Source organism: Berghia stephanieae, chromosome 2 (assembly GCF_034508935.2).
Source record: "Berghia stephanieae isolate SIO BIC M18660-M18661 chromosome 2, UCSD_Bste_1.3, whole genome shotgun sequence".
Classification (NCBI taxonomy): domain Eukaryota; kingdom Metazoa; phylum Mollusca; class Gastropoda; order Nudibranchia; family Aeolidiidae; genus Berghia; species Berghia stephanieae.
In genome coordinates this window covers 42,493,596-42,513,595 of record NC_088361.1, presented here as the reverse complement: position 1 = coordinate 42,513,595, position 20,000 = coordinate 42,493,596, and the positions used below count along the sequence as shown (strand labels likewise).

Below are 20,000 nucleotides of genomic sequence, written 5' to 3'. Positions count from 1 at the left end.
AGAAGAAGAAGAAAGAAGAAGAGGAAGAAGAAGAAGAAGAAGAAGAAGAAGGAGAAGAAGAAGAAGAAGAAGAAGAAGAAGAAGAAGAAGAAGAAGAAGAAGAAGAAGAAGAAGAAGAAGAAGAAGAAGAAGAAGAAGGAGGAGGAGGGAACAAATACAATTTTTTTGCATTGTCAAAAGGTCAAAGTAATTTCTTATCATTTCAGTTCTAAATTCATATTTAGAGGTCTGATTCATCCCGACATAATATCGTTTTGTGACGGTGGGTCACATATGTAAAATGTTATGCTGGAGAAATACCTGGATTTCATGGTCATTGCTGGTTATCTCAACGGCATCGGACACACTGTCCAGGGCCGCGAAAAGAGCTGCACACGACTGCAACTTTACACGTGCCCTTACTTCACCCATCTCTAAACTCTGCAATTCATTCATACATGCTGAAATGCTGGTGTTTTCATGAAATCGCTGTGGGGAAAAAAGGAAAATGAGTAAAATTATTACCAAAAAAGAATTAATTAAAATATAAAAAGATTTTTAAAATTAACTATTAATAATATGCGGTTATGTGCAATACCCACCAGTTCTGCCCTTCAGATCAGTCGTACGAACACACAATACTATGTTTAACTCCCTCCTTACCCGCCATTTTAGAACTTTCCCCAAAACTTCACACCCACCCAACACAAAAACATACTTTTCTTACTCAAACAAAATAGTAACAAGTACATTCTATAAATAGTGTTGTTCGACAAAAAGAGCTCGACAACACAGTGTTTAGTATTTATAGGTGTGATCAAAGCGTTTCTTTGAATTTTGTGACGTACAAGAGAAATCAGAATGAGAAAATTGTCGGTTACATTGTAACGAATGTGACGATTTTCCTATGATTGGTAAAGAGAGGGTTAACTTTAAATGCTAATAAGGGCAATGCGGTTTTCAAAATATTCTGTCCTTTAATGTTTCCAAGTGAACTTTATCAAAAGGACAGCACAGGATTCTCAGATTGCATAATTCTCACAAAAGCACACCACTAATAAAAGCAACAAGCTTCAACGTTGAGATACCAGTCTTGCGTGGATGGGTCTTTGTCAGTTGTAATTATTATTTGTGGTTTCTTAGAAGGATGTTAAGAATCTCATGGACAGAGAAGAAAACTAGAAAACTGTGAAGAAGTATTAGAGCAAGCTGAAACTAAAAGGTTACTAATTCGTACAATAAGAAAAAGACAAATGCAATTTTTTAGGCCACCTAAATCGACATAAATGTATTGAACACCTTGCTCTCACAGGAAAAATAGAAGGTAAAAAGAGTAAAGGTAGACCAAGAAAAACATATTTGAACAGCTGGGTGACAAAGAAAGAGAAGTGTAATATTAGTTTTTTGAGGTTATCTGATCAGAGAGATGAATGGCGTACCATGATCACCAATGTCTGGCACAGACTTGGTACTTGAAGAAGTCACCAATCAAGGAACTGAATTCGGTAACAAATTATGCATTCACTCAATAATTGAGAGAATTTTGTGAGAACTAGTCACACAACTGGCGGCCTGGAAGGAACAAAATTGACAAATTGACGTCAACAGCTCTTTGTTATTGTTTTAAGACAGCCATTTTCGTGATTACTTCTCACTAAATTATATATCAATCAGACTATTGATACTATGCGGTCGGCCAAAAAGCTCACAACATTTCGCCAGCCGGGTACAAGGTGCCAAAATACAAAACTATGTGTCACCTTAAACGTTATAGTCTGATTAATACAATTTAGTAAGAACTACTCATAAACATGGCTGGCTAAAATCAATAATAAACAAATGAGTGACGTCAATTTCGTTCTATCTGTAAACTTTCAAGATCACATACCGTTTGTCTGTTGGCACGTTATATCCGGCAAGCGGATGTTTGTGAGCATTTTAACTAAACGCATATCATCAATAATAAAAGCTGGGAGACATCAACTTCAATCATTCCATAAGAAATGTACCAGGAAGTGAGCAGAGATCTAAATCAAGAATGGTATCTGCCTTTAAAATAATGACGAAGTATTGGGCAACAGTTACAGACCTACGAAATATCAAATTCTTTATACTATGCTAAATTATGGTGTTTTAATTAAACCAAATTATGTAAATGTATATTATGCGCTATTATCTGTATTGAGAATTAAGGGAGCTGGCACTGGTGTAATATAAAGTTCTGAAAAGTGTGCCAGACACAAGAAAGAAATATACAAGAAAAAAATACAACCCAAAAAATCATTGTTTCCCGAATGTCTATTTTTTGAGATGTTTTTTTTTCTTGTATTTTTCTTTTTTCCTTTGTCTGACACTGTTTCATACACACTTTTTCAGATCGAGCTATTATCTGTAGAAACTTCATACGAAAAAGATCCGTTTAATTAAATATTTTGTTGAAGTTACTCTGCAGGGAGTTTTCATTTACGTTTCCACCTACAAGATAGGATTTCAAACTGTAATGGATAAAGGTAGTTTACATTATCTTTAGTGAAGAGTCTAGAAAAGCTAACATTTCGTTGGCCATTTTTTATGACGCAGACCACTCTTTGAACTTATGGTAAAACAAATGATACTTGTAGGGGGAAATATATAACAAAAATATTAATTAAAAAAAGAAAAACTCCCGAAGAAAAAAGCGGGAAGCCTGGCAGTCTAAAGTTGTATCAAATATCTGGATTGTTTGTACTTTAAGAATTTTTTCCTTCTGCTTAATGGAAAGTTATCTCTGTGACAAAGAGACAGTTGCTTAGCAACATAAAACAATTGACATTGACGTAAAAGCATACGAATGATAAATCATTCATTTGCTATTGTAGCAAAATTGATACATACTCTTGAGAATCCGGCCTTTAATAATGTTGATATCGACGGTTCCTCTTCATCTGTCGGTCTGGCAACAATGACAAGGAAAAAAAAGAAAAGAAATTATTAATATAAGTTTAACTTATTACTTATGATATCATGTGTTGTAATTATTCGAATCCTGAAATATCCGCATTTTCCAACATTGAATATGATCGATAATAATTAGAAATAGACTAAAATATCAAATTCCCTAGATTTATAATCAGGTGATCGATATGACCGGTGCCAGCCACAGTGCAGCGCAGCAAAGGGAGCAATTTGGGCTAAGTTTCTTGCTCAAGGAAAGAAGGAAATGCTGATGACTCTGGTGCCCCAGACGAGACGTATGAAGCAGTTGACAATAAAACATGAATAGATGAAAATATATATTTAAAAAACAACAAACAAAACACACACACACAAACACACACACACACACACACACACACACACACACATATATATATATATATATATATATATATATATATATATGTATATATATATTTCAAGGGAGAAAACGCTTTGATCAGAAAATGAAGGTAAATAGTCTTTCCCAAAGACTCAAATTTTGTGCTGACTCAAACCCGGGACCTTTCGTCACAAGCGCATTGTCATGTCGATAGCCCACAAGGCTGCACGATATTACTTGCCATATAACTTGGTAGTTCTTCAGAGAAATTAATCCCATGTAGCACGAGTTTATCCCGGTTTCTACGAGTATAATGTTAACGGACAAAAGCAATTGCTCGCTACCCTTTGGATAGGACGCCAGTCTATCGCAAAGTTCTTCTCGTCAGATCTAACAAATCAAGCTAACCAATCACTGCTGGGTGGACAGGGGATCAGAAAAAAATTCCGACTCACCCGGGATCGATCACGGTTCCTTTGCGCATTAGGCGAGTGCTCAACCTACTGAACTATCAGGACACCCGGTCATTGATTTGAGCTTGGGTTTTTAAAAAAAATTAATCTTTTTTCTAGCGCAATATTCAATATACGTGTTCAAAGCGCTTTACAAGGGGTCCTCAGCCAACAGTAATACTTAACATGTAGGACGAGGCATGACGCCTGCAAGGCGATATTACAATTATTTCCTGTCAGAAACAACGCTGTTAAATGCCAGGTACTCATTTTACACCTGGGTACGGTGAGAGAATGTGTGTAAAACGCCTTTTCCAAGGACTCTATGCGCATAGCGAGGCTCGAACACATGTCCTTCTGATCAGAAAGCGAGTGTCATAACAGAAGACCACATAGTCAATAATTAATATTTCTGAGTTAAATTTAAATCAAAAGAAATCTCAAACCCAGTTTATAAAAAACATCCCAACAGATTAAAAAACCCACTTCAAAGATATTTCAGCTTTCAGCCACAAAACCAAAATAGCTCCAAATATTTTAAAACTGATTGGTTGACTATGATTGGTTGACTATTATCTTTGAAAGCTAAATATAACATTGATGACAATACTACAAAGTGATGCGTGAAAGTTCTAAACAGAAACGCTGCTGGTAATGAAATTGACAAAGACGGAACCCCATTAGCTCCTTCCGTACCGATTTTTTTCAGTATTTTCCCAAAATGGCAGGCTTATCCAGCAGAATAATTGATTTTTTAAAACTCAAACAAGCTCTCTACAAAACAACTTTATGTTATTATTTATTAAACAAAGATCATTCTTCAAAGTTTATGATGTAGAAAATACCTGAATAAGAAAAAAATGTATATTGTATCGTAACAAATGTGACGATTTTGCTGCAGGTGGTATGGAGAGGGTTAACCAGTTAACTGCCGTACCCTGGAAAAACACGTATTAAAAATTTTGGCCAGAAAAAATCGTCCTTCAAATATCGATCGATTTAAATGATCCACATATTGGCAAAATCTCCCAAACCTAGGACTTCGAGAAGTCTTGATTTGAGAATTTTTGCCAAGATGAGGATTATTTAAATCAATCGTTAATTGAAGGACGAGTTTTCTGGCCAAATTTTAAATACCCGTTTTTTTCCAGGGTACGGCAAGTTAACCAGTTAAGATAGGTCGAAACAAATGGATTCTTTCATCCGAGTTGTTCACACAAGCAATGCCAAGATACCAGATATTATTTCATTACAAATTAAACAACCGCCATTCAAATGTCAAAGCTGTTTCATAATTCCCATTATGTCTCTGATTTTCTAACTTCAAACGGGAAAGAGAATTATTATATCGGATTTATTACAGAATAACATACACTGTTATGACGTCATGATTTATACCAGCAATTATTATCATAATTCAATTAACTGATAAAGTAGTCCTGCATAGCCATTAGAACTATGAAGCCGAAGTTTAACCCGGTTTCTATACCCGAAACGGGCAATAGCAATTGCTTGCTACCTTTTGGATAGGACACTAATCTGTCACAAAGTACTTTCCAATAGATTTAATAGACCAAGCTAGCCAATCACTGCTGGGTGGACAGGGGGTTCAGAAAAATAATCATTACAGCGTCTGGGATCAATCTTGGTCCTTATGCGTGTGAAGCGAGAGTTCTACCCACTGAGCCATCGGGCCCCCAATTCACTAATATAAATATTGATTTATACTGTGCTTATTCAAAGGTAAACCTACAATGCTATGTATCTGATTTTTCTGACTTCAAGAGAGAGAGAGAGAGAGAGAGAGAGAGAGAGAGAGAGAGAGAGAGAGAGAGAGAGAGAGAGAGAATGTTGTCTCTGGTTACCGTAAAACATGCATTGTTCAGTTGTTTGGATTTATGAAAGCAGTTGTTACAGTGACTTCTGCAATAATACTGGCAGAATTTTTACGACCGAAGCAAACCTGACATTTATCACAACACCAAAGATACAGAAATTGTGTCCAATCGATACATTGACTTAGTAATAAGAGGTTCTCAGGGCCTCTGACAGTTTTACATTATATATATATATATATATATATATATATATATATATATATATATATATACATATATAATGTAAATTTTCACTCACATTTTTTGCCGAGACGACTCGTTTCTGTGTTTTTCCTTTAATTCACACTTCTTCAGTCGGCATAATCCATTCTGTCATGTCCGTAGAAAACTCCAAACTTGGAGTTTTCTACGGATATGACAGAATGGATTATGCCGACTGAAGAAGTGTGAATTAAAGGAAAAACACAGAAACGAGTCGTCACGGCAAAAAATGTGAGTGAAAATTTACATTATATATTAGCTCTAACCACCATTATCGAGCACTTTCGTACCTACAAGTACCCACCAACACTCATATATATATATATATATATATATATATATATATATATATATATATATATATGGCTAATTGAACTTTTATTTTTGTAACACTAAGGCGCTGAAAACACTGGATAAAATCGTCACCAAATTTTGCATGGTGTTTACAATTGACATAGAGATGGTTTTCGTGTATTATGAGATCGAGTAGAAATCGTGATAATTTTAACAAAAAATCAAATTTGTTTCGTCAAATCCCATCGAAAACAAACGCCATCATTTTTAGCACGTGGGCAGTGTTTCAACTTCCAGGTTAGCGAGTATGACTGTTGGGTAGAGTACTTGCATTAAATCGATTACGTGGTTCCTCTCATTATTTTGAATGCAATTAATTTTATTAATCTTTATAATATTATAGCTGTGGACTTTTATTGTGTTGTGATTAATTAATGTCATTTAAGACTAGAATGTCTAGTGAATAATAATTAATATCGTGTTTTCGAATAGATCGTAAATAGACGCTAACCTGCCAAATAATTAAAATTTATAATTCATGTTATTATAAACAAAAATATTTCATTCACTCCCTATATCTATAGAGGTATATATACAATTGTATACGTGTGTTTGGCTTTCAAATGAATGAATTACATTTACATGAATTTACATTTTACAAATGTGCCATCGCTTATGCGCAATGGTAATATTATGTATTTATAAATGTATCGTCTCTTAGGCTCTCTTATTGCTTACTATTTTCCCCCATCCCACTAGCATAATTGTAACCCCTTGGGGCTATTATTCACATCATTCTTAGAATTACCATGAGATAAGTAGTCTTGGCAAAGGTTTGTTAATTGAATTCTCTTCAATATCACTGCTCGTAAAGGACCCCAGATTTTTGCAACCAAGACATAATTTCATTCCTATGTTATATTCACAGATCTGGTGACCTACTAATCAAGTGACCACTGGGACAACCAAAGAATGACAGAGAAACCCATCCATGAATTAAACAAGCAAAAGCAACCCTAACCGCCGATCACAACCAACCTCTACGAAACAAATACTATTAATTTGAGCAAAAAATGGGAGAGGATGAGAAGTTAGCTTATCCATAGCCTAAATTTAATTACTTAAAAGTTTACCATTATACTTTTGTTTAATTATGTGTTAACGTGTTATTATGTGAGGCTATTCTAGTGATTTATTTTAAAGTTTTTCTGCTTTAAGAGTGGGATTAATTACTTATCTTATAAACCCGATCTTTCCCTATATAACGTGCCACTGCTACCATTATTATTATTAATGTCTTTAAAATTACAATTTTATTACTATCTGTCGAGTTGCCAGGATCTTAACCCATCTATAACAGGGTAAAGGAGGCACCAGGCGACTGAGGAAGAAGAAGAAGAAGAAGAAGAAGAAGAAGAAGAAGAAGAAGAAGAAGAAGAAGAAGAAGAAGAAGAAGAAGAAGAAGAAGAAGAAGAAAGAATGAAAGAAAGAATGAAAGAAAGAAGAGAGAGAGAGAGAGAAAGAGAGAGAGAGAGAGAGAGAGAGAGAGAGAGAGAGAGAGGGAGAGAGAGAGACTATGTTTGTTTTCAACATCTTTAAGATGTCTCCAGACCGATTGACCAATACAATAGCGATATTTAGCACGTGACGGATGATGTGCCAACTTTTCCAATAAACGTTAGGATTCATTTCTATTCAAGAAGACCCACCATTAAGAATAGGGAGCCCAGAATATCATCAAGGTATGTCTGTTGAACAGGAAGCTAAATATTAACGATCCTATCATATTATATAATACATTTGAGGACAGCACTTAATTCAAGCATCAAACAATTAAGTATTGCCATAACATACCTCAAATATTGGTGCTAATATTATATGAAAAAAGACAATAAACCTTCCGGTCACGATTCATTTGAAAATAAGGGTTTTAAAAACAAACAATTGACCACTTTATCTTGTGTCAATGATGAGATTGAACCCCCCCCCCCCCTCACAAAAACAGCAACAAAACAAACAAACAAAAACAACCCCCCCCCCAAAAAAAAACAAAACAACCCAACAAAAAAAAAAAAAAACAACAAAAAAAAAAAAAACAACAAAAAACAAATTGAAAACACACACACAAAAAACAACAACGTTTTACAGTGTTCCATTTAGTAGATCTTACAAAGACTAGGTTACGACCACAAACACACACACACACACACATACACATACACACACACGCACAGAACGCACATATTAGTATATATATATATATATATATATATATATATGTATATATATATATATATATATATATATATATATATAAATGTAGATATGCACACATGTACATGTAGTATGCTTGTTAAAAATTGTAGGATTACACTTCTTAATAACTATCATATCATTACAAAATTATGTAAACATACCAACGGATCACAAACCTCTAATTTTTTGTTTCAATTTCATTTTTAAAAATTCACAACAGCTTAGTAAGTATAGCACTATTTTTTCTGATGATTTGAGAAATGTTGAATCTACTGGGTGAAACGATTTGAAAATCACAAAATAAAGAAGGAAATATATTCTTAAAAGAAGAGAAATAACACGTTTTTATAATGTGGGCTGTTAAGTTCATTCTTGTTTCTGGTACCAAAAAACAAAAACAAGACCCAGCTTTAGACAAATCTCATTTACAGTATTAAAAACAATAACTGCGTCCTGAGTATTTAAAAATTGCGGTACCTCAACAGTTAAGATTGTTTCCTTAAAAGAATAATTGAAATAGACTCGACTGCTAAACAGAGTTGATACCATATAATATGTTTCAATGCGTCAATTAATTGACAATCTATCTCAATTAATTTATAATCCAACACTTTTTTGTCGCACACACACACACACGCACGTACATACACACACACAAACACACACACACACACACACACACATATATATATATCCTCAGTCGGAAGTGCAAGGAACACAGAAACGAGTCGTCTCGGCAAAAAAATGTGAGTGAAAATTTACATTATATATTAGCTCTAACCACCATTATCGAGCACTTTCGTACCCACCAACACTCATAAATATAAATATAATATATATATATATATTATATGTATAGAGAGAGAAAGAGAGAGAGATAGATAGAGATAGATAGATAGATAGATAGATAGATAGATAGATAGATAGATAGATAGATAGATAGAGAGAGAGAGAGAGAGAGAGAGAGAGAGAGAGAGAGAGAGAGAAAGAGATAGTGAAGAGGGGCGGGGGTGGGGGGGGGGGGGGGGGGGGGGAGAAACTGGACGGAAAGTAATTTATTATTGTATAGAAAAATATAACGGAATGATATTCTAAACCAAGACTATAGATATAATAAACACAGCTCAGGCAATTTCAAAACCAATATAAACATTGAATATGACGTGTTTTGGTTATTGGGAAATAAATAAAACACCACAATTAGCCGCAAGGTAGGAAGAACAAGACCAAACCGTGTAACGGATAAAAGGAGAAAAAAAAACAAACAATAACCCATTGGAAGGAGAAGGAAATAGTTTGTATTTTGAGGAATGTTGTTCATCCTTGACAAGGCAGAGTCACGTGACGTGACAAGGCTGAGAGAAATAACAGTTGAAAAAGATCACCTGCAAATCTGCCAGTGTTTGTTTCTTTGTTATTCCATTCATTTACATGGATGCCAGACCAAGCTAGATGCCAAGGTTTCGATGATGCACCAAAAATTACTAACGTTTTGCTGTCTAGCAAGTAACAACAAACAGATCAAAAGCAAAAAAGATAGGCACAAAAAATAACAAAGAAAAATAGGAGGTGAGACAAACAAATCCCTTGCTCCAGGTATTCAAAGAAGAGCAGAAAATTAGATTAAAGTGGAAACAAAGAAAAATAATAATAAAAGGGGAAAAAAAAGAAGAAACAAATAAAACAACATTAAGCAAAATAATTCTAGACAGTATCATAGCAATTTTCTTAAAAAGTGATCTTGCAACAGCATTACACATAATATTCAATACATTTTTGTGTTTATTTCTGAGTTACGGAGGAAGAGAAAGCAAGAGAGCGAGAGAGAGAGAGAGAGAGAGAGAGAGAGAGAGAGAGAGAGAGAGAGAGAGAGAGAGAGAGAGAGAGAAAGAAAAAAAAGAGAGAAAGAGAGAGAGAGTGAAAGAGAGAGAGAGAGAGAGAGAGAGAGAGAGAGAGAGAGAGAGAGAGAGAGAGAGAGAGAGAGAGAGTCTATTATACTGTAAAACAATGATAAACATATTTAGTCTCGAGTCAAACAATGAACAAAATAATATTTACATTGTTGTCCCCCAAAGGCCCGGAGTTTATCCCAATTAATATTGAACAGATTGTAGCAATTGCCTGCCATCCATTTGATAGAGCGTCAGTCTATCCGCCATATCTACCAGACCCTGCTACCCAGTTAGTTGTAGAGCGAGAAATGAAAATGAGCGTGGTCAGAAAGTGGCGACAGATGACATGTGGCTATGACAAGCTTGCCTTAATAAATGTATAATAAATGCACGGGGGCAGCGTGGCTCAGCGGTACGGTCTTTGCTTCGTACCTGAAAGGTACCGAGTTCGATCACCCGCCGCCACTTGAGCAAGCCACCCCGCATTAGCTCAATTTGCGGCGCTGCACTGCGGCTGACGCCTAGGTTATTCCAGTCTTCCATTGGATTAGACCCCAGAGACAAATTTCCTCTGTGGGATGAATAAAGGGAATTTCATTTTTTTTTTTTTAATTCTATATCGTTGGTCAGAATGTGTTTGGGGACAAAATTGAATAATTATAAACAAACCAAAAATATTATATCAGAAACAATAAGATCAACAATATTACAACAAACAAAGCAATAGAAGAATACTTTACACAATAGGATTCAATAGTTTGATATCACGTCTGCCCAGCAACGAGCAGCTTGGTTCTAAACAACGAAAATTGGTACTTTTTATTCTTCATGCTGTCTAGAACTTTTTCACATGTCATGTGATCAGAATGTATAAAAGTCAAAACATGATCAGATTTATGTTTTTCTCCTCTGGATACACTTTTATGCTCGTCGAAGAAGTATTTCATAAGGTTGTCGCCATTTTTCCGATAGTTTAGAACCAGTTACTAAGTTACTGTGCTTCAATACGAAGGAAGTGACGTCACGACTGTTGAAGCCTATTAGGTCAAGACAATTATCGATGCAGACCAACAACGAACATTCAAACAAAATAACAGCGGCTTGCAGCGTCACAAGAACAATGAAAAGTCCCTTTATCATCCCATTGGGGAAATCTGTCTCTAGGGCCTATTCCAAGGGAAGACTGGAATAACCCAGGTGTCAGCCACAGTGCAGCGCCGCAAATTGAGCTAGGGCAAGGCGACCTTCTTAAGGACACACAGCGCAGCGGCGGGTGATCGAACTCGGTACCTTTCGGGTACGAAGCAAAGACCGTACCGCTGAGCTACGCTGCCAACAATCAAGAATTCAGGTCGAAAAAAAGCCTTGCAGACCTACAGTCCCTTGCAGAATATCGAGACCAAATAGAGGGAATTCGTCAATAGAATTAGAGAAGCTGCCGAGGTGTTCCAGTCCGTCGATTAGGTGGCGGACGACAAAAGATGTCAAGATAAGTCAATAAGAGGTCAAGATCTTTAAAGGAATAAATGGAACATAATGCTTTGGACAGATGACTAAAATAGAGAACGATAGTGTGTTGTCAAGATACTGATTCTAATCTCTTTGGAAGTGTAAAACCAATCGTCCGTACGACTGGATACATACATTGAGCAACTGATATTTTCGTTTCAGAGTGATAGTATCTTATTTTCTAGTCTAAATATAATATGCTGATCGTCAATCAAGATCATCCATCCTCGTTCTTTTACCCCTCTTAACTATAAGAATCTGCCTATACATCCTGGTAATAAAATAGTTATGCCACCGTATGATGTAATAATATTATGTATTCTATTCATTGTTTATTCATTGTCCGGAGGACTGATTATACTTTCCCAAGGAGTTTTGATAGGGAGGAGAAGAAGGTATGACGTCACGACTTCTGCATCCAATAGGATTCAATAGTCTGATGTCATGTCCGCCCAGAAACGAGCAGTATGGTTCTAAACAAAGAAAATCGGTAATTTTTATTCTTCGTGCTGGCTATAACTTTTTCACACGTCATGTGATCAGAATGTATGACAGTCCAAACAGAACAAATTTATAGTGTTTTTCTCCTCCGGATACACTTTTATGCTCGTCTGAGAAGTATTTCATAAAAGGTCCGCCATTGTTCCCATAGTTTAGTTACTAAGTTACTATGCGTCAGTACGAGGGAAGCGACGTCACGACTATTGAACCCCATTGCCAACAGAGAAAAAAGAGAGAACATAACCTTCGATATCAAGGCTGAGCTCGCCAAGGATTTGATAATTATACTCACACTCTGTCTCTGATTGCGACGAATACGGAATATTCGCTGTGTCGGGTTGAATTCATAGACCTGGAGAGAGAGAAAGATATAAAGTCAGATATAATATGTTATATGTTGGTGGTATTTATGGCAACGGACATACAGCAATGGTGATGATGATGATGATGATGATGATGATGATGATGATGATGAAGATGATGATGAAGATGATGATGGTGATGATGAAGAAGAAGAAGAAGAAGAAAAGATGATGATGATGATGAGGGTGAAGATGATGATGGTGATGAAAAAGAAGAAGACGAAACAGAAGAATGAGATGAAGAAGAAGAAGAAGAAGAAGAAGAAGAAGAAGAAGAAGAAGAAGAAGAAGAAGATGATGATGATGATGATGATGGTGATGATGATGATGATAATGATGATGATGATGATGTTAATATTAGTGATGATGATGACGTTAATGGTGATGCTGATACAGTACTGCTGCTGCTGCTGCTGCTGCTGCTGCTGCTGCTGATGATGATGATGATGATGATGATGATGATGATGATGATGATGGTGGTGGTGGTGGTGATGATGATGGTGATAAGTTGTCGGCAAATAAAAAAAATAATTGAAAAATAAAATTCCCTTTATTCATCCATTAGGCGAAATTTGTCTCTAGGGACTATTCCAAGGGAAGACTGGAATAATCCAGGCGTCAACCGCAGTGCACCGCGGATTTAGATGAGAGAGAGAGAGAGAGAGAGAGAGAGAGAGAGAGAGAGAGAGAGAGAGAGAGAGAGAGAGAAAGAGAAACTGAGATTGGAAAGAAATTTACAAAAAGGTAACAGATGAGGTCAAGAGCCAAAAAATGACAATCAGTTTGAAGATGAGGTGGATTAGATACTCCCAGTGATTGGAAGAGGGGACAAGTCTGCTGGAAGAATGTAACATAAAAAAGACATGTTGAAATAGCACCAAAACCAGCATCAAATTTGGCGTAAATTGACAAAATAGTTTTTACAGTTTTGGCCAAAAAACTTTTTTATCGTCAGATTCATCGATTAAGGCGACCGCTAAGTTTTTGTTATAATAATAATAATAATAATAATAATAATAATAATAATATAATAATAATAATAATAATAATAATAATAATAATAATAATAATAATAATAATAATAATAATAATAATAAAAATAATAATAATAATAATAATAATAATAATAATAATAATAATAATAATATAATAATAATAATAATAATAATAATAATAATAATAATACTTTATTGCATCCCAAAAAGGAATTTTTTTGTACAGACGTGTTATAATTTACACAATAAGATAAAAATATAATGGAAATAAGATTTAGGTATATATATATAAAAGGAACAGCTCCACAACCAGAGCCGCGCTTTATAATATGAATAATTTCAACACGTCTTGAATGTGAGGCTTTGAATTATTCCATTTGGGATTTTTTTTTGGCAATTTTGAGACCATCTTAATCTATTGATACTAGAAGTAAAAAGTAAGAGCTTTCTGCACAAAATTTAGACCATGTCTTTTGTGAATGTACAACAGAAATAAGACGGCGAGCAATCTTGAAATCTGCCGAACAACTACGGGTAATCATGGGTTGTACAGAAAGACTTCTCTCCCACTTTGCTTGCCTTGATGGCTGTTCGGACAGATCTGGGCCTTGTAATTTGCATATTCATGGTCAGTGAAATGAAGGCTTGATTGAGGGGTGGGGAAAAGAAGATTGTGAGATTGAGGAGGAGGAAAGGATATATATATATATATATATATATATATATATATATATATATATATATATATATATATATATATATATATATATATAGAGAGAGAGAGAGAGAGAGAGAGAGAGAGAGAGAGAGTTTTTAAGAACTATTACGAAACTCTTAAGACCATTTTAGCGCCAGTGAAACAAAAAACCAAACAAACAGATCGTGTAAATTTGATGTTACTTACCAGTACCCAAGGAAAATGGCACTAGACGTCTAGTTCGACCAGACAAAACAGTTGAATAAAGAGTTTAACGCAAGTGTGTGTGTGTGTGTGGGCGGGGGGGGGGGGGGGGGGGGTGTGATTCTTAGCGTGCATGATAGGGGGATATATATATATAGATTGAGAAAGAAAGAAAGACAGAGATAGGTAGATAGATAGATAGACAGAAATATAGATAAATAGATCGATCGATCGATCGATCGATAGATAGATAGATCGATACACAGACAGATATATAGATAGACAGAAAGATAGATAGATAGATCGATAGATAGGTCGATCGATAGATAGATAGATAGATAGATAGATATATAGATAGGAAGAGATGTAATACAAAATAAAAGGGGCTATCACTCACCTACAAAGACAATCCGCGTCAAACCCAGTAGTATCACTTCTACCATCGATGACGACCACGTCTTGGCGATAATTGAGGTAGTTTTCCAGGGCGTATTCTGACGTTTTGGCGATTGTACATCGATAACCCAATTTATCCGCGGCACTCCACAGAGCGTCTGATTGTGCGTCTTCTTTGTCGAACACCAGAAGGATCTGGAAACAACAAGATATGAAGTGAGTAGAAAAGTGCCAGAAGACAATAGAGAATAAAAATTTTTTTCGCGGCGGTGGTGGGGTTTGAACCTGCGACCTTATTGGTACGACAACTCCGCCTGGCAGGTGAGAGCGTGGCTCTACCGTGTGAGCTATCCACGAACACAAAAATATTCGTTTCAAACCCAAAGTCATTTCTAGATCCCTCTCTCACCCACTTCTTGAGATCGCCGATTCGTTCACCACCATCGCGAAGTAATTTTGACCAGCAGTTAAGCTTAATAGCCATATTCTCATCACAAACATATAACATAGAAACGATTGAGACATTGAGTATGCTCCGGTGTATGGGGTGAATTTTTAATTCAGAAAAGTGAGTGGAGCAGGCACTTATGTTGGTAACAACAAGATATGAAGTGAGTAGAAAAGTGCCAGAAGACAATAGAGAATAAAAATTTTTTTCGCGGCGGTGGTGGGGTTTGAACCTGCGACCTTATTGGTACGACAACTCCGCCTGGCAGGTGAGAGCGTGGCTCTACCGTGTGAGCTATCCACGAACACAAAAATATTCGTTTCAAACCCAAAGTCATTTCTAGATCCCTCTCTCACCCACTTCTTGAGATCGCCGATTCGTTCACCACCATCGCGAAGTAATTTTGACCAGCAGTTAAGCTTAATAGCCAATATTCTCATCACAAACATATAACATAGAAACGATTGAGACATTGAGTATGCTCCGGTGTATGGGGTGAATTTTTAATTCAGAAAAGTGAGTGGAGCAGGCACTTATGTTGGTAACAATAAGATATGAAGTGAGTAGAAAAGTGCCAGAAGACAATAGAGAATAAAAAATTTTTTCGCGGCGGTGGTGGGGTTTGAACCTGCGACCTTATTGGTACGACAACTCCGCCTGGCAGGTGAGAGCGTGGCTCTACCGTGTGAGCTATCCACGAACACAAAAATATTCGTTTCAAACCCAAAGTCATTTCTAGATCCTCTCTCACCCACTTCTTGAGATCGCCGATTCGTTCACCACCATCGCGAAGTAATTTTGACCAGCAGTATATTCTCATCACAAACATATAACATAGAAACGATTGAGACATTGAGTATGCTCCGGTGTATGGGGTGAATTTTTAATTCAGAAAAGTGAGTGGAGCAGGCACTTATGTTGGTAACAACAAAAATTTTTTTATTCTCTATTGTCTTCTGGCACTTTTCTACTCACTTCATATCTTGTTGTTACCAACATAAGTGCCTGCTCCACTCACTTTTCTGAATTAAAAATTCACCCCATACACCGGAGCATACTCAATGTCTCAATCGTTTCTATGTCATATGTTTGTGATGAGAATATTGGCTATTAAGCTTAACTGCTGGTCAAAATTACTTCGCGATGGTGGTGAACGAATCGGCGATCTCAAGAAGTGGGTGAGAGAGGGATCTAGAAATGACTTTGGGTTTGAAACGAATATTTTTGTGTTCGTGGATAGCTCACACGGTAGAGCCACGCTCTCACCTGCCAGGCGGAGTTGTCGTACCAATAAGGTCGCAGGTTCAAACCCCACCACCGCCGCGAAAATTTTTTTAATTCTCTATTGTCTTCTGGCACTTTTCTACTCACTTCATATCTTGTTGTTACCAACATAAGTGCCTGCTCCACTCACTTTTCTGAATTAAAAGGATCTGGAAGTGATGCATATGATTTAAATGGACCATGCAGGCAATTGATGGGCACCCCCCCCCCTGCCCTCCCCTGCCCCAGAAATTGCTTGTATTTTTTGTGTTAAAGATGCGTTATTTTTAAAGGAAAACACGCGTTTCTACAATACTTGCTCTCTCTCTCTCTCTCTTTCTCTCTCTCTCCCTCTCTCTCTCTCTCTCTCTCTGTCTCTCTCTCTCTCTCTCACACCCACAATTCATACCAATACATCTCTCTAACGTCTGTCTCGCTTTATCTTATTTGGTGAATGCGCTTATCACAGATTCTTTCCCTTGGTTGCGTCCAACGCAGTGAACACTCTTGAGAGAACAGTACACAATGTAAACACTATTTTTTTTAAAGAGCTTGATGGTTTCTAAGAGTGAGCAAAACTCACAAAATTAAACACTTTATTAAAACATCAAGCAGCAACACTGAAATACTTGACCCGCGGAGAAAGGTCTTTGTAAATATTCTTTGTACACTAATCAAGGGACTGAATTTGGTAGATAATGTATTCACTAAATGGAGGTCACCAAATGGATGAAAACAAAGGGACGTGCATAATCCTTGACTGAAGTAAAAAAATAATTTCTGACCATATGTCCACCCAGAAGTGATTAGGTAATATGGATCTAATAGAGCTGATGGAAATAAATCTGGGACATGTTTAACATCCTATACAATTCATACTATTCATATATATAATAAGCCACTGCTATTGTCCGTCCAATTTTATAGAAACCAGGGTAAAGAAGCCGCTTCATTGGTTTATGGGACTAGAAGACTAAAATCTGTTATTATCCCTTCACTAAAACCATTACGAAAATTGGAAGTAAAATGCGCAATCATAAACAAAACTGCCTTACTCTTGAAAATTGCGTAAGAAAACTTGTTCTTCAAATATCGATATGACCTTCATCTTGTTAAAATCAATCTCTTATTTTTGTCTTCAAGTGACGCATGCTATCGTAATTATCAGTACAATCCGTGATGACGTCATACACAAAAGAATTTTTTAAAGGCAATGTTTCATGTTGATCTCCTTAGATTGGCATTTTTTAAAATGAAATAAACTGTGTCGGACAAAGTCGAAATAAATTACTATTTATGTCAAAATTACCCTTTTCTACTGATGACGTCATAGCTCAGCTACCAAAGGGCGCACAGTGTTAAAACTTATATCAATCAAAACTTTAATAAATTCTGCATATATTATGGCAAAAAAACAAAAACAAACAAACTTTTGGTGAAATCTTACATAGCTCTCGAGTTATCCAAACCTGAAATGTGTCAATGATAAAAACAAAACACACTGTACTATAATATATAATAATAATACATTAACGTCATTAAACGAAAAACAGTTTTCATCACGGCCAAGAAATGAAGTGAGAAGAAAAGTGCCAGAAGACAATAGGGCATAAACATTTTGCGGCGTTGAGGATTCGAAACCATGAATACAAACCAAGATCACGGCCGAAAATTGAGTAAATAAATAACACCTCATTGTCAAGGACATGGAATAAGCTTCATAAATATATCTTGTCAACTGCATTTTGTTGTAATTTGCCTTCAAAGTTGTACTTTTATTTTTGCGTTACTTCTAGAAAGCTCTTTGCACTTTAGGCGTGCAATCATTTCAACAACCCATCGAGTGTTATGTTCTAAATTCCCCATACCCCAATTACTATTATGAAGACGTGAACAATGAAACTAGATACACCATCAGTGAAACAAGTGAAATATTATGACATTAGCAGACAGAGATGATCCTCGTTGCCTAGACAACCATTGTGATAACGGAGATGTCTTGATTTTGAAGAGAACCATATTTAGCCCGAGGACTCTTCATTTTATCTGTCAAAATTCAAATAGGCTTTCTCAAGAGGAAACACCCCTAAAATAGCAGCTCTTTAGCAAATCAAGAGGCTATTTCAAATTATTGCGGTTACCAAAGGTTATGAAAGCAACTCAAGCTAATCCCTCTGTTCCCGCGAGTTTCGCTTTAGCTGATCGTTGACTTCTAATCATATTTTGTGACCAACCCAACGTGTTCTTGTTTGCAGGTTTTATATCTCGTAGTCTCCTTGTTATAATGAAGATACTCTCAAACCAATGCAAAATATCCTCCATTTCAACAATGTTAAAACTAGCCCATAAATGCATCAGGTTATGTGGTATGTGGTATGACACTCGTCTTCGGATCTGAAGGTCCTGGGTTCGTCCCACTCTGAGTGGCGCATAGTTGAGTCCTTGAAAAAGGCTCTTTACTCATACTCTCTCACCGTACTCAGGTGTAAAATGAGTACCTGGCCATTCACAGCGTTGTATCTGTTGGAAAAAAATGTAACAACATGTAACCCTAACAGGGACCCCTTGTAAAGGACTTTGGACACGTTTAGTGAATATTGCGCTCTATGAAAGCTCAATTTTTTTATAGACCAGGAAATATTTTCACGTCGAATCAACCGCCTCAAAACTATATATAATGTCGGGGTGAACGTGACTTTAAAAAATGAACTTTAAGGTATTCTTACAACATTTAAGTTCAATAAAAAGCTTTCATTCAGGATAATACGTTTTTCTAAAAAATAAAATAAAAATTGAGCTTTTATATAGCGCAATATCCACTAAATGTGCTCAAAGCGCTTTACAAGAGGTCCCTGGTCAACAGAAACATTTAATATGTTGGACGGGACATGCCGCCTGTTAGGCGATATTACAATTTTTCGGACAAAGACAACGCTGTTAACGGCCAGGTATTCATTTTACACCTGCGTACGGTGAGAGAATGTGAGTAAAGAGTCTTTTCCAAGGACTCAACTATGCACCGAGCGAGGCTCGAACCCAGGACCTTCCGATCCGAAAGCGAGTGTCATATCACTCGACCACATAGCCGCACTGTAGGCACGTTTTCCCCCCTTTAAATATTGAAAACAGATTTTAAAATATCGGTGACCAGCCCTACGTTTTCTTTCGTGCAGGTCAGATAACCCAAATTGTTTTGGTCTCAATATTATAAAGCAAAATGCGTCCGGTTATCAGACCAGGAAATATTTTCATGTCGAAACAACCATAACGGAACTGTCCAAGTCAACGTGATTTTAAAAAATGAATTTTAAGCTTTTCTTATAATATCTGAGTTACAATAATTGCTTTCATTTAG

At 36.3% G+C, this 20,000-nt stretch overlaps 1 protein-coding gene across 4 annotated transcripts in view; it reads right to left on the bottom strand.

Annotated features, from left to right (window-relative positions):
• The window catches only part of LOC144964916 (high affinity cAMP-specific and IBMX-insensitive 3',5'-cyclic phosphodiesterase 8B-like), a 197,547-nt gene that overhangs the window by 22,241 nt on the left and 155,306 nt on the right, over window positions 1-20,000 (bottom strand). For all 4 annotated transcript variants that reach the window (XM_078899702.1, XM_078899701.1, XM_078899700.1 and 1 more), the window contains exons 4-7: window positions 14,936-15,129; window positions 12,573-12,632; window positions 2,854-2,911; window positions 301-468 (exon numbers count right to left, since the gene is read on the bottom strand). In XM_078899702.1, coding sequence (XP_078755828.1) covers window positions 301-468; window positions 2,854-2,911; window positions 12,573-12,632; window positions 14,936-15,129 — 480 coding nt within the window. The remainder of the gene's footprint in view (window positions 1-300; window positions 469-2,853; window positions 2,912-12,572; window positions 12,633-14,935; window positions 15,130-20,000) is intronic.